Source organism: Lonchura striata, chromosome 7, assembly GCF_046129695.1.
Source record: "Lonchura striata isolate bLonStr1 chromosome 7, bLonStr1.mat, whole genome shotgun sequence".
Classification (NCBI taxonomy): domain Eukaryota; kingdom Metazoa; phylum Chordata; class Aves; order Passeriformes; family Estrildidae; genus Lonchura; species Lonchura striata.
The window spans coordinates 10257935-10285659 of NC_134609.1; the positions used below are offsets into that span (position 1 = coordinate 10257935).

The window sequence follows — 27725 nt, forward strand, 5'->3', positions numbered from 1 at the left end:
GTATCCTTTTATATCAGCAATTTCTCTTTGTCCTGTATGTAAGTAGCACCCAAGTTACTATTTGTCTTGCCAACTTTTCCATTATTTGTCAGTGCTAGTAATATTATTTCACTTGTTGCAATGGTCTCTAAAGTAGCCAGGGTTATTTTAGTATTTACCCTGTGCAAGGTAAATGCTATGCGGATGACGAGTAAGGTATATTGTGCCCATACATGCGTATGTGCACTGTTACCTTACCCTCACCTGTTGGTTTCACATGTACATACATCTCACAGAGGTGATATGTATATAACCAGTGTTGTGAATGCCATATATTAGCCACACACAGATATGTATGAGCATTACATATATGCATTCTCATCTCTGTTTATTGGCATGTGAAGACAGATCATGTCAAATGGCAGTAGCTCTTCAAAGTATCCAGCCACAAGGAAGCTGTTTGTTGGACAAAACATGGCAGAATAATTTTTATTTTCTCCTCAAAACCTTTTTTCTATCACATGTTATTCCAATCCTTATAAATCCAAGAACTTTTGGAAAAGTTTTTTTTTGGGGGTGGTGGGGGGGCGGTGATTTTTTTGTTTCTTGATGGGGAAATTACCCCTGATTTAATCTTGTTTTTGTCTTCTTTTAAATTCTTACAATGGTGGGGAGAAGTCTGTGTTTGAAAGCAGAAATGTAACAGTATCAATAATACTTGGCTTTGGTTTTTTTGCAGTGGGGCTGGGATAGGTTTTTCCCCCCCCTCCCCTCTTCAGGAAGAAGTAGACAACTGTTTTTTGTGATTAGATACCAGTTTGAAGTAATTTTGTTCTTGTTTTGTTTTACATGTCTATTTTTCCTCTTTTGGCCATTTTCTTTATTTTTAAGGTATGTACCCTCTGTAAGACCAGCTTTTACATTGAGCCCTCTTGTTTTATAAGATTTTTTTTTCATTTTTTTCTATTTTATTTTTAAACAACTGCATAGATCTAATTCTTTTGCATTTTCAGATCTTAAAAATATATATCTTCTGAAAATATTCATCATCCCCCTTTCTTTGGCCTCTCTTTTTAGTCTTTTCTTCTGTCTCCTATCTTCTTCTTAGGCCATGTTTGCCAGCTACGTCCCTGAAATCATAGAGTTAATAGGAAACCGCAAGAAATATGGTGGTTCCTATAGTGCGGTTAGTGGAAGAAAGTAAGTATCCCAAGAGGCTCTGCTGCCTCTGCTGCAGTAGAACACTCTCTGCATGCCATTTTCTTTTTTTTTTTTGTGTTTCTGTTTCATGCATGTAGGCAATGTTTGCTCGCTACGTGCCAGAAATTGCTGCTCTCATCCTTAATCGGAAGAAATACGGCGGAACTTTTAACTCAACCCGAGGCAGAAAGTAAGTCCAAAAAGACCAGGTGTGGTTGTGGGACTCTAAAGAGCCCCTGAAGGTGGTAACAGCTGACTCACAGCTTACAAGGCTGTGTTCTTTGGCATCAGATGTTACCACTGGAGAGTTGTCACACTATAATTAGAGACCTGGGCTGTGCTATGGTACAAGTCACAACATTTTGTCCCTACTTCAAGAGAACCTGGATACCACTCAGACTACTCTGATATATCTTGTAAAAAGCTGCTATTACATATGCAATTAACTTCTGCAGCAAGGGTGAATTGTCACTTCACCATTTTGAGCATCAGAATATCGTGTGCTTTGTCTCTTAACTAAGTGGCAGTGATAATTTGCATGATTTTCAGACAACTCACTTTTTCAGAAAACTTTGTTTTACTGGATGCAAAATAGGAGATACATATTTACCAGTTTGTTCGGTTGGACTGACTATGTAAAAAGTCTAATAGCCCTTTTTCTCAGCGTTCAACCAGCAGATTTGGATCTCATGCCACTTTTTCTGACTTTCCATGGATATTGCAAACTCTCATGAGTTTAGAATCTGTGACCAGGGATCTTAAAGCAATTCTCTTCCCTGTATCACATTAAGCGTATCTGAAGAAGAGCAGGCAGTAACATTAATATCAAAACAGTGTGATAAAAAAACAAACACACAATTTTTACCCAGTGGCAAAGGTTAAATTTTATTGGACCACATTACCTCATTACATTTCTATTGAAAGCCTGCTTGTTTTCTTGACCAAGTTAAAGCTAGCTTTTTCTGGCATTCCCAGCTCCTGGATGTGCTGGGATAAAGCCTTTACTGTACTAGATGTCCTTGGTGATACAGAGATACAGCACAATACCACCTTTAGTGTTGCCATCCTTCATTTCATTGCATACCATTGTGACATCCACTGGTAGAGTCTATTTGCCCTGAAAGTCTAGTCAGATAGAAAGTCCTTTACATATGATATAAATAAAGTACTCCAAGAAATATATCTAATGAATTGTCCCCCTCTTCTTACTTTAACAAGATAATTTTTTACTTTGTTCCTTTCAAATCCTTACCCATGCAATATTAATTGGATTATGCTTTTATCAAGTTATTTCTCCTCTCTATGTAGCAGAAAGACTGTAAATGTCCCACAGAGCTAATTCTAGAGTACTATTTTGTATCTCTGTGTAGATAAATCAAAGTTTTAAAATTAGATATAACTTTTATACTAATTTTTGTTCAAGAATACTCAAGTAATGAGATAGTAAACTTCAATATATACATTTATTGAGATGCAGTCAAATGTCTAAGGTAAACTGCAAACACTGATGTTGGAAACTTTCATCACTTACCTAAACAAACTAAATGCCTAGATTTATTTCTGGGAATTTATTGCTAATTTCCCAAAATATTTATTTGTGACAGAGGTCAGGACAGTTTCATATTTATATTCATACTTGTTTTCTCAAAGAGAAGTTTTTCAAACTCACAACATATCCCACTGTTTTCAAAGCTCTAAAGGAGTTATAGCAGAGGGAAATATGGTTAAAACCTGTTTTGCACACAGAGTTTGTCCCTCCCCTTCTACATTGTCACTAGTACCCAGCATTGCTCAGATGTCTCGAAATTTGGACCTGATCTTCAGTCAGAACTCCACATCCTGAAAAGCTCAACTTCAGATTACAGGCTTCTGCTAGCTTTGGGGCGTGCTTAATTTTATTTTTTTCACTTTTTTTTTGTCTTTCTTTATATGCAGTCTCTGCTTTTTTCTCACTCTGTTGTCAGTGCTTTCTCTGCTGATCTCTACTGCTCATATAATTTGTTGCTTGAAACTCATCTCTGTCATCAGCATACAAACTGTTCAATTTACTTTATGCATTGTTTTCTGCTCATGTGGGTCTTTCATCAGAGAATCTAAACTTGGGAACTGCACAGTAAAAAGCCATTAGGACTCCTTGTTTGATGTTGCTTTTGCAGTCAGTAGAACAAGATTGATGAAATGTTATGTTTGGCCAAAATTGAAGTTTTCATTTGGAATTCAGTGTTGAGAGAATAGATTGTCAGAACCAATAAGTTTTCCTTTGCTTGGGATATGGGCATGTGGTAGTAATTAGCAGTATAAGGTCTTTAGTTGAGCAACCAAGCATAGATTCTGGCAGCAAAAATAATGAGAAACTACAGTTGTTCTAATGTCAGAAAGTTTCCAGATTAAATACATTTCTAATATGAAAACAGCTGAATTTTGGTGAAAGATATAGTTTCAGCCCTTGAAACAGCAAATATGTGTACTTTTTAACTCTGTACAAAATAGATAAATACATGGAATCTGTTTTATTTAATCTATATATATGTTTATACATTGTCAAGGTTTAACCCCAGCCAGCAACTATGCCAGGAAACAGCACAACATGTTGCCTTCTAAACTCAGTGTGTGTAATAACATGATTATTAAACATTTAGGTCCAAAATTAAAACCAGTGTATGATTATGTATGTTGTTTTGAGTTTTGCACTAAGTGACTTTAATACTATGGAGAGCCTTGCTACAGAATTGTAACTATAAAGGAGCTAGAATATGTGCATAAAAATTATTGATACAAACTTCACTAACTAAAGAAGAGAAATAACAAACACATCAAATTTGAGCTCACATTTAATTTTTCTTTTCAGCCAATATAGTCCCCAAAGGATCATAAACTATACAGGATTCATTTTGCATAATAAAGAAATTTATTTTTGCCTTAGATGAGACCCATACATACAAACTTTGGAAATAAAAGTACTTTGTAGACAGTTATCACTGGTTAAACTTACTAGATAATAGGTTCATTTAGTTGTGAAAGTCCACAGAGAATTTTTTAGATTTTAAATTGAGTTATAATTCCTGCTTTGTAATATTATTGTAAGGAGACTTCTAAGGAACAGGAATTTCTTTATAGTCTTTGACTGAAGTTTCATCTTCAACTGTTAAATAAATAGCAGTACTTACTGTTGCATTTATACCAAAATATCTATACCAATATATCTATACAAAATATAACTGAGGCCAGATGTACGCATGTAATGATGAGTATTGAATTTGGCACAGTTATAATCTGGAACAAAAAAAACCAAAACAGTCAAGCAAACAAAAATGCTTCCTTACACCCTGTCTACATTTAGCTCTTTTCTTTTTAAAGCTTTTAATTTGACTTTGCTTAGGCTTTTTCTCTGAATTATTTGTAAAATTCATGAGTTAATAGTCAAGGGATCACTTTAATGTGAAGAACCATAAAAGGATGAAAAGGCATCTGCCCCTCTGTCACTATAGCTGGCTTTAGAACAGAGCATTAGACCTGAAGGTTTGTTCATGCATTCATACCCCTGGAAGGCCAGAAGGGGCATTGATCACTTTGGATGAATTTCTAAAGTGCTGTAATTGCCTACTTTTCTGTAATGTTCAAGCTTTAATTCTTTTGAAATAAGAATCTTTTTTTTTTTTATTTTTTCAAGAAAGTCTTGGGTTTGGATAAGTAGATTTATGATATAGCACTATTTTTGTGATATTTTGGAACTTACACATTTGGATCCAGCCAAAATAGTACTTACAAGATCATTTGTGTTATTTTAAGGAAAAAAAAAACCCACCAAGGTTTTTTTTGCTTATTTGTTTATAATATTTATACTGAAGTGTGGTATGTGATGTGGTTAAAGATCCAGATCCGTTTTACCTCTTTCTACCAATCCATAATTAAAATTTTATTCTGTATTTGCTAATTTACTTTTGAATCACAATTGTTCTTGTTCTATTTCTGTATTTGAGTGTGCATACAATCAGACTGGATTTTAATTCTGTGAAATATTTTCCAATTGAAGATTTTAACTTATTGTATAAATCAGTGTGCACAAAGCTCTAGAAAGCATATGGAAAGAACATTTGTTAGCTGATGAACTCAGCCTAGATCACTTATTGTTTTTTTTCAGTCTTTACATTGAATTAATGACTTCTAATTTCATGGACTAAATTATTTTTTATACAAAACTGCTATCAAATCCGATGCAAATTCTTTATGAGGGCAGAAAGTAGGAGCCAGCTTTGCATAAATAGGTATGGCAAGGAGAGCAATGACCTGTCTGAGCAGGGAGGTTGGGCCAGAGGAGCCACAGTGGTCCCTTCCAACCTGGCCCTTCTGTGGTTCTGGCTAGGTTTATATAAAGTGCTTGCTTTGTCACCATAGTACAGGTTTATGCTAGACTTCATTGCAGATTCAAAAGATGTAAAAATAAATTATCCAGAGGCATTATTGTAGTTATTATGTAAGATTAAAAATGCATTTTAATGAAATCGCAGTCCTACACTGTAAAGGTATTGGAACCTCCTGTTTCTCTGCTCTCATGATCTGCTCTGCTTCCCAGACATTTCTACACATTTCTTAAATTTACAAGCCATAAATTACCAAATCATCACCATATCAACAGGAATAATCATCTGTTAGAAATTCCTTCCAGAAGGAAACATGGGATTCAATAACTAAACTTCACAGAGGAAAATAAAAACTGTAGACAGATAGATATGGTAAACAGAAAGACAAACAGATAAATTTAAGTTGACAGGCCATATTGGACTCATTAGACATTTGAATTTCATTACAAATTAGAAAAAAGAAATGTTAAAGCTTAACCAAAGAAAAGGTCCATTTATTGCAGTAATGAAGGCATATCTCCAAAGAAAGTGACATTAAATTCTTATATTAAATAATTTGATGCAATATGTAAGATATTATTTTTTCAGTGGGATGAGAATGTAATAAGAGAATGTGACATGGATTACATTATGATCCCAGGGGTGTCTCTAGTTCCCATCTGCTAGCCATTCTTCTAATCCCACTTTTTCAAATGAAATTTCACTTAGTGATAAAGAAAATCTGATGAGTGTTAAATAGACTGACAGATAGAAGAAATAGGAGAAACTTATTTTTTTTTTCAATTTTGTGTGCATACTGAACTATATCCATTCTTTTGAAAGTAAGAAAGGAAGTGTGGGAAGTGACATATAAGAACATTATGACTTTAAAATATGTATTTGAGGTCTCATACCATGTTCTATTCCTAAAATAATAGCACTTTTATTTTTCCAGTTGAAGTTTTAAAAGTTCCTTTTCTCTGCTTAAACTTTGAAAAAACCCTTTTGAATTTGGCATCAAAAAGCAGTAGATGCTGTTCAAATTTTGACCCAAGAAAGACAGAATCTGGTTTATACATCTGCTGATCTACCATATTCTACAAACTATAGAGTACATGGCATTCCAGGATGTGTAATGTGAGATGGCAGAAGTGATTAATTGTTCAGCAAGTTTTAGAGACTTCTTGCTTTCACTCAGATTCTGTTGCAGAAAATTACACATGACATTTTGGGATGATTTCTGTGGAAAGAAATGCACTGGCTCTGCTCATGGATCAAATGCTCGAAAAATCTGAAAAGTCTTTCCTAAATCCTGCATTGCTTACAAAGGACTTAATTATTTTTTGAGCACTTAAAAAACACATAAGGTGATTTGGAAATGAGTAATGATGGGAGAAAGCAATGTATTTAATAGAAACTCCTTTCAGTTGATTTCAGAAGTAAAACCAGGATGCCTTGTGTGTGTGATATCTACCACACAAAATATCACAAAAATAAAATCCAGGGTTTGGAGAGGTTAGAACAGTCAATTAAGGTCTGTTTGCAAGTGAGATGCTAATGCTGGAGGTGTAGATGACCCCTGCATTTAACTGTAAGCTTTCTAGTATGGGCTCCTTGTGCCTGCTATTCAGCAGGTTTTTTTCTTCTGTTTATTCACTTTTGTCTTCTGATCATAGATGTGTGTTGTGCCTAAATGTTGTGTTATTTTTCATAAAAGCAGAAATACTCTAAATGATATTGCTATTCAGACTGAATGAAAGGATGAATATTCATACTTTAAGCTATAATGGTAGCCTCCACTAATCCAGATTCTAGAAGAACAAAATCACTGTTCTTTTATTTTATTATGGCTTGTTTGGAGGTGTGCATCAAACAAAGAATAATTAACTTTTAAATTGGTTTATAGGGAAAAATTGCAAAATTCCTTAGATCATGATCATAAAAATGCAAGATAAATTCATCTAGCTGTAGCTGAGCAAAGTTTAAATAAACAAGGCAGCCCAGAGTGAGTCATGTAGGATAGCATGCCACTGCAAACATACTTGGATGAAAGCTCTAATGTGTAGTTTAAACAAAGAAATGTGCTATTAATCCTAGATTAAAGGAGCTGAAATGCAGTCTTTTATTGGTCACAAAGTGATTTAATGTTTGCATCTGAGAAAATTTCAAATTCCTGATATTACCAGTTTCCTATTTGTGTTAATCTGATGTAGAATCCAGTAGGGTTCCACTGATCTGTACTGTGCACCATATATTGAACGGAGCTTTTTCAGTGCTTCTCAGTATTACCTAATTCCTTTTTCTTTATTCATGATTAAGAGAGAATCCAAAGGGATGGAACCTGGTGGAAATAACAGATATTTTCTGTCAGAATTAAGCACAGCAGCTGAAAAGTACACTCTGGTTCCTAAATAGCTGACAGTTGAAGCTATAAGGTCCAATTTACAGAAATTAAAAGTACCTGAGATATGTTTTCACATACTTCAATTACAGCTCCTCTGACAGGTATGACCATATGCTTGTATACTTTTAATGCTAATACATATTTTAGTGTCTGCAACACTTCTTAGTAACTACAACACTTTTGAGATTTTAAATCCTTCAGAAATAAAGAAAATAACAAAAATCTACTTTTGGACACAGGAGGAGAAAAAAATGTTAAACTTGCTTGACGGTCAATTAGCTATATCCTTTAATATTTTTTGTTTGTCTCCATTTTACTAGGAGATTTATACAGCCTGATGGGAGAATCAGGTTGAGAAATTAGCTTACAGTTTAATTATTTTTTACTGTACACACTGGCTACATAAGAGATTCTTAGAGGACCATGATCTTTGGGATCAAGTCTTCTGTGAAAAAGAAAGGGAAACACTCCAAATTGTGGCTGCACAGCAGTTAATACTTTTAAGAGTTAAACTGAGAGAGGAGTTTATATTGAAATAAGAGAAAGACACAGAAGCACACACAGGAAGTTTGGAGCTGAATTATCAGAATTGTGAGTAATGATTGGTAAATCATGAAAATCACAACCATCTAGAAGTGTACTGTGAACTGGTATATTTAAGTATGTATATCACTAATAGAAAAACAAGCTGACCACCATATATACAATACAAGCTGACCACATATACAGTCTCTGTTGACATTTATTGACTTTTTTTTAATAAGAAAGCATCATTTCTTTGAGCAAAACCTGTTAGACTTTACAAGCTGCTGCCTTCTTCAACCACAGCAGCCTACTACTGGTATGTAAAGAGTTTAGATGGTCAGTAGATGAAGGAATGAGCAGAATGCAAAGCAGAAATACCACAAAAAGATCTGAGCACATGTATTTGATATTAATGTCATAATTTTATAGAGGCATCTAGATCAATATGCACCCCACTTCCTTTAGTTACTTGACAAGTGTGCACCAAGTATTCAACTGAATGCTGAAGAGAATTTTGTATTTATTGTTTTTGATTTATTAGAACAGACTAGATGGACTGAGTTTTTTCAGGTTCTTTAGTCTTATTCTAATAAAATGGATATTTCTTGCAAAATAAACAGGGAAAAGATTTGTCTTTTCTATTTCTGAAGGAGGAACAATGCAAAAATCCTTTTTAAAGAGTCCCATTTAGAGTGGATCTGTTTTCATTTACAGGGCTATTTACATGGTTTAAGTGTATGTTCTCAATTATCTCATGCCAGAAACCTGGATGTTTTAATTTTTGCTAATTTCATTGTTTCCCATAATGAAACAGTGTGTCTCTGTAGTAGCCTTGGATTTTTTGTCTCAATTTTTGTTTGCAAGCTGCAGTATTTTTAATAAGTGGATCATTATGTCAATACTAGGGTGGAAAAAAATAGGTACTGTAGAGAATTTCAATTATGTAGAATCACAGTTGAAATAAACTATGTACATCTGCGCCAATTCTTCATATTTGGAATATTTTCATATTTTTTTGTATTTATGAAATTCATTTTGAGAATGATAAATATATATGGAAGAGGATGGATTAGCTCATCTTTGTTGATAGAATATGGCTCCTGATAAGCTTTTGATTATTTGTAAAAGGATTATTTTGCAGCATTACAATAATATAATATGGATTCCCACTGGTGTATTAAACCAGTTTCACATCTGACGTGTACCAATGACAACTACTACTTAAAAAAAAACTTAGTCCTCCTAAATACCTATCAGTAATAAAAATGTCTAAATTCTTAAATCATGTTTTTTGGTATGGCAAGGTACTTTATCGATTTTGGTTTTAAAGAATAAAAAAAAGAAATAATAATAATAATGTACTAGTTCTGAGGCTTTTCATAAAGAAAAGCTTAATGCAGAAGTTAGACATTTCTGTTGACCAAGTGAACTTAATTTTGTGTCTTTCTACTAACCAACTCTTGCAGCAAACAAAAGACGTCCACTATGTTGGCTTTACTTTCTCAGTGCATGAAAAAAAAATGGATGTTTAAAAAAAAATTTAAAAATGAATACAATGGTTACTAAAACAAACAGAGGAAGTTATAAATCTTCAAATAATATACAGGACAGATTGCAACATTATAAGTTCCAATATAAACTCTTCAAGTTTTCTTAAATAACATACCTAATAACTCTCTATGGACAAGTAGGAAATCTGTTTTCAATTTCTTTTACTTCTAAGCAAAAATATGACTTACATTTAAGGAAGGTTTTTTGATGGAAAGTTTCAACCAAAAATTAATGCAAGTATCTTATCAGAAAATATTCTTTGAAAGCCAGGAGGTTTTGTTGCAGTCGCTGTTCAGGACACTGCCATGCACTGTGTAAGTATAGCAAAGAAGAGAAAATCTGGAGGAACCAGATTGTGTCCAGCTCCAAATCAGAGTATAAAGTGAAACCACAGTGCAGATGCCTTTTAACACTCCAAAAACAATTAGTCCTGATACCCAATGTGAGAGTTTTTGACAGCCAAATGTTTTATTTTCACTGGAGCAGATTGCTGTGAGTCCCTACTCAGTGAAAGTCATAACAGGATTGTACCAAATGCATGTGTTTTTAGCAGGAGCTTTTTGTAGCAAATAACCTCTGGAGGTATCTGAGAGCATGAATTGCCTTGTAATCTTTTGATACTTTGATAATTTCTTCTTCATGCAATACAATATTATGTGTTGCCATACTTTAAAATGTGGACTGTAATTAATGACACAAAAAAAACCATATTGAGTGAAATCAGCCAGGGAGGTAATAAATTTTCTCCATAGGAATGTTCTGTATCAGAAGAGCATTCAGGAAGAGACCCAGCTAAAGCTAACTGCCCTGGATCACAAAAGACTTCCCTTCAATCAGGAATTATTTCTGCTATCAAAAGCAATGTATAAGCTATCCAGATGGAAAATTCAATTTCTTAGTTAGTAATAGATGAAGACATTTGAAGAAAATAATTCCCATAATTTAAAATCAGTTATCTTGGAAAATGTGCACAGACAGTATAAGGAATACAAATTATTATTCTTAGCTGCTATTTATAATTTCCTTCGGACTCGGTGGGTTTTTGATGCTATATATACTTATAGCCAGGAAAAGTCTGGAATGCCACCAGACAGAAAGAACTTAGCTATATGTTAGTCTAGTGTAGTGTACCGAACAGTCTGTTCAGAATTCACATCAAGTAAACTGCTAAGGTTTTAAATATCTCTTCAGAATCTGAAGCTTCCTGAGGTTTTCCATTGCTGCTTTATGTATGACAATGCACTAAGTCATACTGTACACCTCTGGCAACTCAGGCAAGTGGCCATCAGGGAAACAGGGGCAGAGCCCTTCTGGTGGGGGCGGTGTAAGCATGGTTCTCCCCTGTACCCAGTGTGCTGCAAACTCTGCCAGAGGAACCTCCAGAGGACCCCTTTGCCCAAGGAAAAAGGAAAAACCTGATATATTTTGTGTCATATTTTCTGATACTGTGCTTACCATCTCATAAAACAAGAAAGCTTTAACTCATGTTTTTGTGTTTTGAAGTGTTTGCAGTCCAAGAACATTCATTGCAACTAAAACTTATGTTAAAAAAAAAAAGGCAAAGCAGAAACTATGAATAGCAAGTTTAGTAATAAACATTCGTATATCGAGTTCTATGTTAAATACAAACTAGCATGGCCGGAGTCTCTTATAAACTTCTGTGTCTTGCCTGTTAAATAAAATAAACAATTGAAAGTTTAGATTGTTGCTATTTCTAAAATTGCATTTGAGTCCTTGTGATATCTAAGTACTCATGTAAAAGGAGTTATCATATTTCAAAATAAATGTTTAACACACTGTGCTCTGCCAGAAAAGTGATAATAGTAAACAATGACTTCTGGTTGTAAAGTACTCTCCTCTAGGTTTTATGGTAGGAAAAAATTTCTTTTCATGCTGCTTATGGCCTGTATTTGGCAAGCTTTGCGCTACCTTCCTTGGCATAAAAGTCTGCTTCAACTGTAGAAAAATATTGAATAATTTTAGGGAGATTTGCTGTCATAACCCAAAAATTTAAACAGTAAATCTCATTAGAGGAGTTAAAGATATCAAGAAAGATGTGTAAAATGAGGAAATATGACTTTGAAAGGGACTGGTTAATACAGTGCATAAACATATATATAGCTGATCCTACTTATTGTTAAATGTGTAAAACAACCTGGTCAAATGGCTTTACAGCAAATGGTGACAGCGTGTATGTATATACATTTGCAGTTGCAAAAAACCTTTTGGAATTGTTATTTTTCTTCTTTGACTTCATGGAATAGGATCTAGAGAAACATCAATAAAAGACTAATGCTCTTTTTTCTCAATAAGTTATCATTTCCATCTCTGCTTGCTTGTTTTTTTTACCTCCTTTGTGAGATTAACTCTGATTTTTCTGTAACAGGCACATAGTTGTCTGTGGGCACATAACACTTGAAAGTGTGTCGAACTTCCTGAAGGACTTCCTGCACAAGGATAGGGATGATGTCAATGTAGAAATTGTCTTTCTGCATAAGTGAGTATTCTTTCAACATTGGTCTTATCATCTATTACTAAAACTCATTAAGTGAAGCTGTAGCTTCTGGGAAGACAGAATATTTAAAGTTCCAAATAGCCATAAAATTAATGCATTTATGTTTATTAAAAATATATCCTGAGAAAAGTGGGTTTTTTCTGCTTTTTCCATAACCCCCTACTAAGTATATTTGTGTCGAGCAAAAAGACTTCCGACCCAGTTTTGTTGTGAGGTACATAGCTAAATGTATAGTTGAAGTGGAGATTGGTGTATGAGATAAAGAATACTGAAATGCAAATAAATACAAAAGAGATTTTTTTAGTGGTAAATATTCCTAGGGAAACTATCCAAATTGGTAACATCAGTAAAACTAATGAAAAACACTGTATGTTTGTATGTTGCCAAATAGCCATGCCTAGGGGAGGAACTGCTAGAAGAAGCCACGTGATAGGAGACAATATCTTTTCTGTTCTGTAATGGTGTCTGTTTATAAGAGTTGCAAGTTATAAATTAGTTATTTTTTTTGCATTCAGCAATGCATTATGCACTTATTGTCAAAGAAAATTATTAAAAAGTTGAGGATATAATTTGTGATGATTTAACACTGTAAGCTGAAAACTAAGCATTAGCAGTTTTTCCACAGTTTTTTCATCTAATCCTTTCAATTTCAACTAGAGATGACATCCTCAAGTAATTACATCATTTTTTTATGTATTCCCTCTCTATGCAAGAACAACTGACTGTGAGAGGAAATTGGGTATCAAGGTTTCCACAGTGAAAATGTGTGGTGGTAGGAATCAGGAAACTGCACATTTGCATGAAAGGAGTTTAGCACCTTGCTACTTGTGTTTGTGCCTGTAGCTATTCAATTCATTCTGTTTTAATTAGTGGCACCAGAAAAAATATTTACAAGGTTGGTACCACATTATGTAATGGACTGTAATCAATTTAATTTTTCTTTGGTTTCTGGCAAAATGAAATGAGACAGAAAGCCATGGCATCATTGTGTTTGTTTTAATTGTAGCTCACAGAGGCCTCAGAGTCCCTGTCTGGTTTCTTATTCTGATTTTAGAGATCTTGCATTGAGCTGTTTTATTCAACACAGTCAGCCATTGTGGGAATGGTGGGGACATGCAGAGGATGATTGTGGTACTATGTAATTTCTGGGTAGAATGCTGTGGGAGAAGATCTTTTCAAATGTTTGCGCCCACACTTATGGATTCCCATCACTTGGAAATGTACACATGATGAATGTGGAGAGTAGCACATGGTGGGCCAGAAGCACAGCAGATGAAAGTAAGGCAGTGAAAGCAATGTAGTTTATCTTTTAAGTAAGGTGTGCTGTTTCCATGCCACAGAAAAGGCATCAGCAGAAGTCTGAATATCTAAAATAAATAGGTGGGTTTGTAAATGGAGGAAATGGAGCAGTTATGGAAATTGACCTCTCATTTGCTCTTGTGTTTTCTTCCTCTTTCCTATGCAGTATCTCCCCTAACCTTGAGCTGGAAGCTCTTTTTAAACGACACTTCACTCAGGTGGAATTTTATCAGGGTTCAGTCCTTAATCCCCATGACCTGGCAAGAGTGAAGGTAACAGCTTTTTTGTTCTGTTCTGCTAATTGACCTTTTTCTAAGTACTCTTTGCATTATTTGGAAAAAAACCTAAACACTAAAGCCTTTCTTCATGTAATCCCAAAAGAATGTTTTTCCATCTCTATTATCTTAAGTAATAAATTATATCTATACTGGTAAACCTTTTTTCCCCATGTCTTTATATCTTCAAAGCTACAGCAACTATGACTTAAGATAATTATATGCCATTCCATTGAACTCTTTATGAATTTTTCATTGACATTTCATTCAAAAGTGTATTTTACATTAATATTTGATATAGCAAGATATTGTCTTACAGGAATTTCTTAAAATGCTGTTGCCTAAATTTATCCGAATAATTTAAAAATATTTTTCATACTCCAAACCCTTTTTCTGTTACCTATAATCCTGAAAAAAATGCAGGTCAAGATTTTGGTAGATAAAGTTAGTTAGGCTTGCTTATTTAGATATTTATTTTCTATAATTTCTAAATGGTAAATTATTTGATTCTTCTTAAAGCATGACGTTTCAAAAAAAAAAAAGAAAATTAAAGAAAAATCAAGTTGTCAGATAGATCGTTAACTTTTTAGTTTATTTTGATTTTCCAATGGAATATAAACTGGCAACTTAAGCCAAGAATATTTTAGTACAGTGTGATTAACACGGTCTGGAGTACTAATCATATCTTTTGTCTATTTTGACTGCAGAAGTTGCTTAAGATTTTTGTAGCCCAATGCACACTGTTTCAGTTCATCAGAGCATGTCCTAATTATGATCATAAAATTGTGTGTTCTTATTTTGTGTTCTGTATTCCACCCTTCTTCGTGTTGATATTTGGTTGTATACACTGGAAAATACTTTTGTCATCTGCTTTGAGTTCTGTAAAGCTCAGGTTTGTGTGAATCTAGAGGTCCTGTGAATAGATCAGTTGTCCTCTTCCTGCTTTCTAAATCTGGTGCTCAGATTCTAAACCATACAGCCACCTCTTCCTGTCTTGAATAGGAAGGTACTTAAATTCCCAAACAAAGCTGCAGGACTTGCGGGAGCACTGTACTGGTGCAACGGGACCTTCCGATGGATTTAGAAATGTAAATTCCAGTATCTGGGCACAAAAGATTAACACTGCCACCTTTGCGGCTCAGCTGATACAGAGTAAGTTGTCAGTTGAACTGCTGACCTGCTCTGATCATCATAAGCAAGTTTCAAGAAATTCCCTGTGTACACAAGAGTGGTTGTAATCACTGGCATGAACTCATGTTAGCCTAGAAACGTTTTTGATTAGCAGTATTGAGAACTGACACTCAACACTCATGCAACCAGTGCTGGATTCCCTCATAGTTAATGAGGAAGGAAGAGCTGGAAAGAGACATTGCTTTATATGTTTCCTTTTTCTTTGGTGTCTCAGATAGAGTCAGCAGATGCGTGCCTAATCCTTGCCAATAAATACTGCGCTGACCCAGATGCTGAAGATGCCTCCAATATTATGAGGTAAACTCTGTAGTTTTTAATAGCTTTTTGGCTCTTAACTCTGATTAGCTAATTTTATATCTGATCTGTTGCACTTAAAAAACACTGTAGGATTTTATTTTTTTTTTTAGACACAAATTAAAAGATCGTCACCAAAGTCCAGAGGTGAGAATACCCTAAATTCCTACCTCCACGCTTTCATGTCTCCTTAGTGTGTCAGAAGAGACACTTGGGGCACAGGCTTTGACACTCAATCATTTTGCAGGAGCTGGTGTTTGAGTATTCCTAGCTGAACACAGAGAGGAAATGGAATGCAGTCAGGTTGTTGCAACAATGCATGCATGAGTGCATGCACTGCAGGGACTGTGTCAACAGTGGGGAAGAAGCACCTTCAGTGCTTCATTCCTGCTGCTCCATGGTGGATCTGTTCCTGCAAGTAATGCACTGCTTAGGGGATAGCAAAGTATACAAGGGAGTTGTCTCCTGTCTCCAGCCTGCTTTTTTTACACTGAAGACTAATCATTCCTTGTTTTGACTGACAAGGCATTTATGACATTAGGGACCACCAGATCTCCTCCTGCTTTTCTCCTTGTAGTCTCTGAAGGGAGGAGATGAACAGTGTCAGTAGATGGCAGCTAGAGTTACAGCAAACCTAAGCCATTCCATTTTTTGTTTTGTTCATACAATCCTAGTTTTAATGAGACCAGTCTCCTTTTTGAAATTAAAATTGCAGGTCAGTGATTGATTAAAAGTTCTCTCATATTGGATTGGACAGTGTTATAAACTGATTTTACTGGCTTGTCAGATGTTAGCATGCTGTGTATTGAAGGAAGGGGAGAAATAAATAAGTGCTACTTAAATTGCTCTTATGGAAAATTACCACTGTGTGCAAGAGGTTTAGTTATCTGAGAAAGAAACAAGGCTAAAATACACCTAGTTTCATTTTACAAACATGGTTTGGGTTTCAGTTGCAATGCAAAAAACTTGATTTTGATATTGATTACATAAATACATTAAAAATATTCCAGTTGCAGACTGATGCATTTTTAGTAGATTTAATACATTTAATGTAATAAAATGCAAAATTTTTGATGTGAGAGTAGAATTCTCTTGTGTATTGTCACAATTTATTTTTTAAAAATTGAATGTTTAATTAAACAATTCAGCAATAAATGGAAAATTAGAAGAAAGACTTGGTAAAATAGTGCAATTTTTTTACCTTTCTTGTTCTAGCTTTGCTAAGCTTAAGAACACAAGCCAGACCAGTAGTTTACAGTATATGTTCTACAAAACACCAATGTGAACATTTATGATATTTACTCTTATAATAAGACAGATGATTCCATAATAAATCACATTTTTTTTCATTGTTTTATCTTTTTTAAATACCTTTAGTTTTTAAATACCAGATTTTTTTTTTGGCTGTTCATCTCTTTAATTTTGCTCAATGCTTTTTTATAAAACATTATCAATTCATGCATTTCTCAAACATTTTTCATTCCAGCCACTTAAAATCTATACATAGTTGAGTATATCTTAGATTCATTAAATAATTTAGAATGCAGAAAATGTGCAGACTGTGAAAGTAGCCCCATGTTATACAAATTCTGCATTCAGCTATCAGTTTTTATATTGATCTTTGGATTAATCCATCAAAATTAAGATGAATTTGCATGTGAAACACAAAATCATTATTCAAGGTGTTTAGATAGGATGAATGTCTAGCAGCTATAAATAAATAATATGTGATGGGGCAGAAAGAAATTAATTTTTTCAGGCATATATCATTGGGAAACTTAATCAAGTATGTTGACTCAGAGACATGAAAATAATCACTGAGGATGATGTAACAATTCCAACTGCATTATTTTCCTAATGGAATCAGTATCTGAATAGAGCTGCTAAAACAAGTCTCTTTTTCTGCAAACTCCGTGTGGGCAAGCCATTCAACTGAATATTTCCTGAGGCTTATTGCTCTTTAGTACTAGACACTAATTCTTACCTCAGTTTGACTATGTGTAAATATTTCAAAGGTCTGACATCAATCAGTTTGCTTTACAGGCAGATGAATAAGGGCACAGTTTTAATTGTGGGACTTGACAACATGGTAGAATACATTATCGAAATACCCTATCACTTAAAAGATATTTTAATAGTTTTTTCCTTTTATTTTTAGAGTTATTTCCATAAAGAATTATCATCCGAAGATAAGAATTATCACTCAGATGTTGCAGTACCACAATAAGGTAATGTAATGGCTGCTGTTTCTTCTCAGAGTTTTTTACTACATTGCATTCACTCATAATTTTTCTAGTTCCAGTAACAGCAAGCATTTTTCTTTCCAAACTAAAACATCTTAATAAACCTTGTCATGTAATCCAGTTCCAAAGTAATTTATATATAGTAGTATATATGCAAGGGATTTTATCAAAATCTTGACATTTATTAGTTGCCTAGAATCTAATTCTCAAAGCTACATAGTGTCCATAGTTGTTATTGATGCCAGATTACCTTTCACCACTTCAACTCTGTAAGTTCTGCTCTTAGTGTTTTAGTGGAGATAATTGTGATTTTTTGATTCTGGTGTGACCATGTAGACCTGAAATTGCCAAGCAGTAGGTACAAAATAGATAAATTTATGTGATTTTTAATCTAAAACATAACCCAGATGTGGGTACTAAGAATATTGTGAAGCTCAAAATTACAAATCCACTTTGGAAAGGTATTTGAAAAGGTTTTTTATGGTATATTTGTGACCCTTAAACACAATGAAGTCAGTTTATTCAATCCTGAGATGAAGAAGTCCATAAAGTGCTGACTAACAAGGTTAGGAAGGATATATCAGATAACACAGTACTCATATGTAGCCTGCTTCTTTTATTAGCTCTGAAAGGATCAACCACTGCCCACTGTTTGAGAAAAAGCTTGACTGGGTAAACCTTCATTTGATGAAATACACAATAAATCTGGTACTAGGAAGGTTTGATAACATCTCCTTATACCTGTAACCTGTTGCTAGAACAAGAGCAACTACTGTTGTATTAACTAAGTTGTATTAACTTCTTGTATATTATGTGTGTTTCTCATCAGTCAGATGGTAGTTCAAAGTGCTGTAAAAGGAACATGCAGAAGGGAAGGAAACTTTACAATATTCTTCTAGTTCAGGTGTGAGGATAGACCTGACAGAGTGCCACAGCCAGCATGTCTTGAGAAATGTAGCATTTTATCTGTAGTAAGTAAGAGTGGAACATTTCTCAGCATAGAATTAAGCTCTGAAACACTTGAAATGCTCCTGCCTACTCAGAAAAAGTCAAGGTATTAATAGAGAAAGTCATTCCGTGCTATCTTCTGTTTCTGGTTCTTCACCAGTGGGATATGTTATTTGTTTGTTTTCCAGGCCCATCTACTAAATATCCCAAGCTGGAACTGGAAAGAAGGGGATGATGCAATCTGTCTTGCTGAGCTGAAGCTGGGTTTCATAGCCCAGAGCTGCCTGGCACCGGGCCTTTCAACAATGTTAGCCAACCTCTTCTCTATGAGGTCATTCATAAAGGTAATGCCTTTCTCATTAGAACATATTAGTCTGCAATTAAGGTTGTCTGAGTCTGGAGTAGAGAATGGCTCAAATGTGAAACAGAAAAACAGATAGACATTAACAGATCTTGTAACATGAAAAAAAAAAACAGCACACACTTCCATGCCAATTGAATTGCCCAATTGAATTGGCGATATTTTTTTTAAATTGAATTGCTCAATATTTTTGCTGAAAATTGGGCAATAAGCCAGGTTTTATCAGCTTGTGGTGTTTTTTTTTTTGTTGTTGTTTTTTGTTTTTTTTGGTTTGGTTTGTGGTTTTTTTTGCTTTTGGTTTTTTGTTTGTTTGTTTTTCTTTTTTTTTTTTTTTATTTTTATTCAGCAAGTATCTGGCCTTTAAAATATTTTCCAAATCATCATCCATTTCCAGGGAGATATTTCTGGCATTTTGTGTTTTTGCTTGATTTTAGACAAAGAGCGTGTTTGTCTATTAGAAAAGTTGCTGCTGCTTAAAAAAACAAAAAGATTTCTCAAAGTCTCATGCAGCAACAAAGTGCCAAGAAAAAAGGACTGATGGTTTTCATCTTTTACATGAAGAAACTAGTGGATCTCTGACTATGAGTAAATAAGAAACATGTGTTAAGAACTGAGGCCCAGACTTCCCACATCATTCATGTATTTGTTTCCCTTCAGTCTAAGAGCTCTTTTGGACTTAGAGTGCAAATTTGTAACCCACTTAGACTTCTGTGGCAGCTGTACTGGTTCACTGGACCAAGGCCTCCATCGCAGCAATCATTGCATCCTTCCTGGTGCATTTCAGGGACACTGATTCCAAACATAAAGGGTGGGAAGTTTCTAGTCTCACAAGTGTTCTTAATGGGATGGGAAACACTGGAGTGAAAGGTAGGCCATGGTCCACTTAAGTCCATTGTGCAAGTAAGCTAAAAATAAAAATATCCTCATATCCTCAGATGAGAAAGCCAGGACAGTTCTCTTAGAGGTGCATATGTTGGTGCAGGACAGTGAGTCTTTGTTTGCTTCTTATAAAGTCCTGACATTATTAAGAAGGTATTTTTAGAAGACAGCAGGCTCCCATGAAAAATATTTCATACTATTGCATTTAATCAAAAAAGGCCAGTTTTCAATATCAAAATAGGTCTGGGCTCTGCACTTTACTGCCTGCAATTACAATACCTTCAACCTTGTTCATCTTTATTCATGTTCTGGAAAAAAACTCAACCAAAAGAAACATAAAAATAAAGTTGTTCTACTTCAGCAACCTGGAATCTATCTGTGACTCCTCAGCATGTGGCCAATTGGAAATTAATCCTTTCTACATATATCCCAGAAGAAAACTGTATATCTCTTGTGAACATCTCCTTGCCTGTCACTTTGGTCTCTCACTCCTGCCTGCGGTGGTAACCCAAAACTCTCAGGAGTGTCAAACATTTGTGACAGTCACACTAATGTATGCAAATTACTGAGGCAGCCTGTTGCATGAACTTGGTCTTGACATCACAGTACATGTGAAAATTTTGCTCATCCTCTGTCTTTCCAAAATCAGAAAGAAGTCAGTTTTCTCCTAAGGAGGTCCAAATATATGAGTATCCTCAGAATTCTCAGTCCTATTCAAGCTATTTTAATACTCACTTTAAACAGTGAGAAAGTGGAGAAATTCACAAAGATAGAGTGTGCAAATATCTGACTCTGGGGGAGCTGTACGAGAAATACACACATTTATTGTCTGGATTTTTTTCTAAAAGCATTTAAAATCAAAATATGGATATGTACAGGTACCATGTTTCCATAAGTTATATCTAACCGCTTCTGCCATTATCTTAGCCAGCTATGTTTTCTTATTTTATAATACATTCTTATAATAGTTCAGTCCAGTTACAGATTAGATCTCATTGATGAACAGTTTTAAGCTGAAGGCTCAGCTTTGCAAGGCTTTACTCAAATTACATATGAGTATTTCTCCGTACAGAGAATAAGCATAAAAACAACAATGAATTTGATTTTGGGGAAGCTGTCATTGTCAGTTTTGCTCTTATGTCTGATTTTATACAGTTATAAACAGGGTACTGTGCAGACATACCTTAACTTGTGTGACTTCAAATGTCACCTTCACGTGGCACTGGGAGGAAAAAACGCCATAAGAGAGTGCATTAAGATTGCAGTTCTCTGTTAATACTGGTTAAAAATGTGTTTTCCACATAATTAAGAGTGAATTTTCTAGGCAAGTAAAATGCACATCTTCACTTCTAAAGATCTTTGTAATTCAAAATCTGAAGCCAAATAGAAGGACAAGACTTGAGACACATTTCTTTACGTGACTCTAACCCTATTGGTGATAACAAAACATTTGTTTATTTAGCTGAAAGGATGATCTTTCTCATATCTGTCTCACTCTAAAAACTTGAAAAAGGAAATTTACTGCATAGTGGCTGTGAATCATCAGTGCATTGTAGGAGAGCAGCTACACTGATTAGAAATGCTGAAGAGGGCTCTATTGAAGAGAAATATGTTCATTCCCTAAAATAACTTTCAGCCCTTTTCATTAAGAACATTCAATTTAAGTACTGTCAGGCCTTCACAAATTTCTTAGGTAAACATTATAGTGGAATCTCTCACCAGTTAGGAGATTGCCAGGAAAATGTATGGAAACGTCTGTATTTTTTAATGAAAGCTTGAAATGTGGGTTTATTCCACCTCCATAGCGTGATTAGAAAGTGATTTAACGTGCCATAAATGTTTGGTCAGTCAAACACAAATGAACATGATTGATGGTGACATTGCACACATTTAACTCATTATGCATTACTTTACAGCAAAATTATTTGTGTAAACAGTCTGCTCAGTGTTAGAAGTAAAACAAACTAAGAAACCTCAAAATATTATATTTGTTCCTAATATTTTCCTTTTGGTTTTAGCAATGTAATATCATATGGAATCCTTTATATTCTTTTTGGCACCAAACTGAACAAAAAGGAAATTAGCTCAAAAAGATTAATGTTCTGTAAACACTACAAGACAGATTGCACCAGAATATATGCTAAGGGAAAAAAAACCCACAAAACTTTACACCTGTAAACTGTATTTTAATAATCCAGTCTTCTTATAACATAGACTGTTACTGTTGTATTAAAAAATGAATTTGGTCTCTTTATTAGCATGCACAGTCTGGGAAAAATATGGAAGTACTGTACTGTACTGCAAGTCCTGTATTGTTTGAATTAGCAAGTGCATACCAGAAGTCTGTCTATATGAAAAACATTGCAAAAAGCAGATATGTGGAATAATAGGCAGAAGTGATTAAATTTTGTACAGGCCAATCTACAACCTACAAGTCAAATTAGTATTGTTGTGTAAATTAATGAAATGTGCAATGTGGTACTCGAGTGTAACACAAGTCCACAGCCAAATTAGTTTTGTCTTTGCTCTATTGGTACGACAGCCTGGACACCTCATTCCAGATATGAAAATTATCTGGAGCTGTCTCTATTATACTCTAAGTTATTTTGAGAGCAGGAGTGTTTTGTGGGCTCTTTCAGCAGCTTTTGCTCACATCTACACATATGCAATGCCCACTTTACATTCCTTTCTAGTCCAGGCTGACAGAGAGACATAATAAAGGCATGCAGATTTACATCAGCTGGGTGCTTACCTACACTGATGGAACACATCAACTTGTTTGCTCTTTATTTTTGACCACCTAGGCAGCCTAGGAATGCTTCAAAGTGTAGAACTGGAGAATGAACAGTGAATTCCTTGACATGTAGGAGGGCTTTAAGGGGCGAGTGAGAAGGAAATGAAATGTTTCAATTTAATGTGAGGTTCTTGAAGAAGCTGCATAATAAACTGATTACATGATCCTACTCACAGGACCTAGATAAAATATTAAATGTAGCCTGTTACCAAATACATTTATCTTCAAAGATCGAGTAAAGATCTTCCTGTCTGTAGTATTTTTAAATCACTGATTCTAGGAATTAAAGCCTTTTGTGGTATGAAACTGTTTGCTGTGTATACATAGTATCAGTCCTTGTGATATGAGTGTGTTTGTTTTGGGCTAAAGTCTACCATGGGATTGCATTTTCAGTCAATCATTTGAACAGATCAACACCAGTCTATCCTTTGCCTCATGACTGGATAGAAATCTTGCCCTGTTTTGTATTTTTGAAACTATTAGAATTAGAGACTGTATCCATTTCAGTTCAAATCCAACAAGGCCAGAATCTAAAAAATAATTAATGTCATTATAATTCAAGGATACTCTCTCTGCCTTGACTCACTACAAAATTCTACATGGGAAAAACTGCATAAATCTCATTTGAAATTAGAATTTATCTGAATTAGCATATTTGATGTTTTATCAAATATAGTCTTTTTATACAAATTTTAATAATCATCCTTGCATACAGAAAGCTGTGGAAATAGTTGACTGAGATTGTAAAGTCTTCATAGTACAAAGGATATTTGTTAGCTTTGATTTCAACAGACAATGGAATTGAGTAGAGAAGTAGTTGATAATTTATAAAAAATAAGGAAATGCAATTATAAGATTGTAAATCTAAGAAGCTTCACTCTATGGTATGACCATAAGAACTGCTTTCAGCCAATTACTTTTCTGTCAGATCCATATACAAAGGCATAAAAATACTAGACATTCACTCAAGTGGTTTGGGTGGATATTGTAGGTGAATGGGAGAAAATATTTTAGCGATACTGCTTTCACTGTACACATCCTTTTTAACTACCAATCAAGAATATTCAAAGTCATATTGATTTAGGACAAGGAGTTAGAGCTTTAAACTGGCAGAAGGCAGGATTGGATAATAATATTAGGATGAAAGTTTACTGTGAGAATGGTGATGCACTGGAACAGGTTGCCCATAGAAGTTGTGGTTGCCTCATACCTGGGAGTGTCCAAAACCAGTTGGATGGGTCTGAACAGCTTGGTCTAGTGGAAAGGGTCCCTGCCTACAGCAGGGAGAGTGAAATGAGGCTGTCTTTAAGGTCCCTTCCAACCCAAACCATTCTATGATTCTGTGGGTACTTTTCCTTCTCATCTATATTGTTTGAGATAGAGAATTAGAATATTAAACAACCTCAAAGGCTTTGTCCTGCTTTGTGCCCTTTCTATGGTGGTGATGAGCTGATCTTATTCACTGCTAAGGAGCAGACTTTACATCTGCTTTCACTGTGTATAAAGGAATTGTATATCCACCATCCCTTCCCTTGCAAAATGAAATGAAAAATCCTAGGTCACAATGCAACTCTAGCATTTGTTCTCTATCTGGATAGTGATACTTGGATCTTGGCAGAAGAGATTAGATAGCATGATCAGATTCAGATACACTCAATCTCTTGCATGTAACTATGTCATTACACTGAAAAGCAAATGCCATGAGCAAGATAGTTCTTTTGGAGCTACAGAATTCCTGATAATTACACTGCTGGGTGTATTTTCTTCTGACAATGCTAATGGCTGTACTTGAAAAAGCTACGTCACTTTTTCATATATCTGTCACCATGTCTCACTATAAATTGATTGTATTATGCAAATATATTTGCTGGTAACAATATTGTATCTATATATAAAATAGAGGAGAGCAGAGTAGTATCATGATTTGAAAAAAGATTCAGATGAAAATTACATTTCTTCTCTTGGGTTGCACTATGTAATTTTCCAGCTAGTCTTCATACAGGCTATTGAAGTAGTGGCTAATTCATTTTATGAATATCAGTAGACAGAATTGCAGTGTGACTTAGGGCCTGAGATAATAATGTTTGCAGTACTAGAGAGGAATCAGAAGATACAGATTGAAGTTGTTTTGGTAGTATGGCCCATTCTAGATCGGTTCCATCAGTTACCTAAACTTTAAAATATCATCATAAAGGCTTAAAGTACTGAAGAGCATAATGACTCCTAAATTATTTTGCCTCACAAAAGATACCAGGCAGGTGACCATCTGTCTTTTTGAAATCACTGGGAAAATGTCATAGTTCAGAAAAAACCAGAAAGATCATGTGTAGTTGACTGTTAACAATCATCTTATAATAATATTTTAGAGCATCCCAAATATAAGCAATTCATTAAATTCTATAATCAACATTTTGTGGTATCCTAACAGATCATGTACTAAACACTTCAGTCACCTAATGAAGTTTAATGTAACACTGACTGGTATCTATGGTGCTTGATCATTGCTTTGGGAATGTTTGGTTTTTTCCTTTCTCAGTCCTTGACTAAGGGTGAATATTTAATTATAGACTGATCCAGAGTTCTTTCCTCCAAATCAAAACCATCTGCCTAAAGAAAAGAAAGCAAGGGAAGAAAGTAGAAAGGGAGATATGTAATATACTTGTATATTTTTTTCCAACCCCAGGTGGTGTCAATGTAAGAAAAAGCCACAAAATATACCAAAAGTTACAAACATGCCCTTGCTATCATTACTCTTAGTTTTTTACCAAGCCTGCACTTTATCTCTCTTCTGTATATAGAGTTGCTGATCAGCAACATTTGCAAGCTTCCTATAAATAAAAGGGTTATAAAAAATGTGATATGGCTTCTCTGTGTGTGGTGGGGAATAACACAATGCAAATCCCTTTTACCATCCCACATGGCCTCTGAACGGTGAAACAAATTACTGTGGAAGAATTTTTTTCTGATTGTTTGCAGCCCACTTGTCAGGTTGTGTATGATTTGGAACATCTCCATATTGCAATTTATTTTTTCAGTCATTTACATCTCCATAACTAAAGTAATTTATTACTGGCAGCGTGTCAACAGGAGGAGGGAATAAAATAAAAACAATAAAAAAACCAATCAAAACCCAAAACAAACAAACAAGGCAAAACACAAACAAATAAAAAACCCCTAAACATCACAAAAAAAACCCAAAAACAAAACCAAAGAAAACAAAAAACAAGAGGAAAAAATCATTTTAACTTACATTTCATCAGGTTTCTTAACAAGTTTCCATCCTTCTGTTCTTTGGAACATTTTTTTTGAAAGAGTGCTTTCTGGCTAGTTAGCATGAGAAAAAGATTGGTGAATCCCAAATTAATAATAAGCCTGTGGAATAAAAATGCAAACTTATCTAAAATACTATATTAAGTCCTGTCAAAATAGCTCTGGAATAATGAAATTTGAAATCCTGAAAGTTTTTGGTTTAGTGAGGGCTGTCCTTCCCATAGCAGGAAGGTGATCTTTAAGGGCCTTTCCAACCCTTAACATTCTGTGATTCTACTATTTTAAAAAGAGAAAATTGGGAAAGTTTTTTCCTCATGCTCTTTACAACTTTGTTTCACCTTATGCTCAAGTGTGCTTGACAAGAATTCAATGTATTATTTTTGCATATGATACTTGATTTACTTAGTACAGGGACCCTGTTTTGGGTTTTTTTCCTCAACATTCTAGAAGATCTTTTACAAATAAGCGATGTTAATTGCTATAAAAGTGTACTGACTTATGTGTTAAAATCTGATTCATGTATAAGCAGTTGTTTGTAAGTTTCAAAGAAAGGTCTGATTTTTACTCAGAACTCTGCATCTGTTTCTTTGGTTTTAGATTGAGGAGGATACGTGGCAGAAATACTACCTGGAAGGAGTTGCAAATGAAATGTATACAGAATATCTGTCTAGTGCCTTTGTGGGTTTGTCCTTCCCAGCAGTTTGTGAGTAAGTAGAAATACATTTAATATACAGAAATATTTACCTTAGTGTAAGAGAAATCTAATTTTTTTGCATGAGACATTTTCACTCTGCTAAAGTCCTAATGCTGCTACCTCAGATGGTGTCTCATAAAATAAACATTAAAGCAATCACTGCATGGAAGCACCTGAAACATTGTAATGGCTGGTTTCAGGAGAGATTTGTAATTAAATAATTGTAAATGAAAGCATAAATGTTTTTGGTCTTGAACAAACTCATCATCAATATTTTTAAATTGAGTTATTTACTCACAAGCACTATTCTGTTATTTTTCCAGTGTTTCCCATTCTTTGAATAGTAGTGGTCAACATGACCATCTTGGCTTGTGTTCCATTCCAAGGAAACTATTCATTAATTTAAACAGATGTTGTGGAGTCATGTAAGCAGTGTGGCACCCAGAGCTCTGTGGAAAAGTTTTCAAACCACTTACAGCAAGTAAAATATGTCAGAGAAAAGATATGTCTGTTCAGTTATGAGAAAGAAGCACATAGTACATAACCATAGTGTAAGCCATGTGACAACTTAATTTCTGGAGACTGAAAAATGCTTAGCCTAGAATGAGTCTGTGAAGGAGGGATTTGTATGCATAAGGTTTGTATAATGAGTACTCTGTCCATATTATCAGGTTAGTTAGCACACTCATATTTCCTCCTGGCTTGGCTTTGCTCTTCATTCCAGCCATACTGGCTGAGGACAGCTGTACACTGCTGTGGACACCGTTTGCTAGAGACTGTGCAAATGCTTAGAAAGAAACAGACCCTGCTTGGATGAGCTTGGTGTCAAACTAGTTAACATAGAAAAACTTCTGAAGACTCCATTCTTAGAGGAGGAAAGAGATGGAGAAGTAAAATACAATCTCTTATGTAAAGGAGGACGAGTATTCTTCTACTCCTCTAACTTCCCCACCTTTCCCAATT

The 27725-nt window shown here is 34.7% G+C and overlaps 1 protein-coding gene across 25 annotated transcripts in view; it reads left to right on the forward strand.

Moving 5' to 3' along the window:
• Positions 1 to 27725, forward strand: part of KCNMA1 (potassium calcium-activated channel subfamily M alpha 1) — a 425369-nt gene that overhangs the window by 275254 nt on the left and 122390 nt on the right. For all 25 annotated transcript variants that reach the window (XM_077784567.1, XM_077784568.1, XM_077784570.1 and 22 more), the window contains 7 exons: positions 1088 to 1179; positions 12386 to 12496; positions 13980 to 14085; positions 15494 to 15576; positions 17732 to 17801; positions 18953 to 19108; positions 26666 to 26775. In XM_077784567.1, the coding sequence (XP_077640693.1) occupies positions 1088 to 1179; positions 12386 to 12496; positions 13980 to 14085; positions 15494 to 15576; positions 17732 to 17801; positions 18953 to 19108; positions 26666 to 26775 (728 nt within the window). The remainder of the gene's footprint in view (positions 1 to 1087; positions 1180 to 12385; positions 12497 to 13979; positions 14086 to 15493; positions 15577 to 17731; positions 17802 to 18952; positions 19109 to 26665; positions 26776 to 27725) is intronic.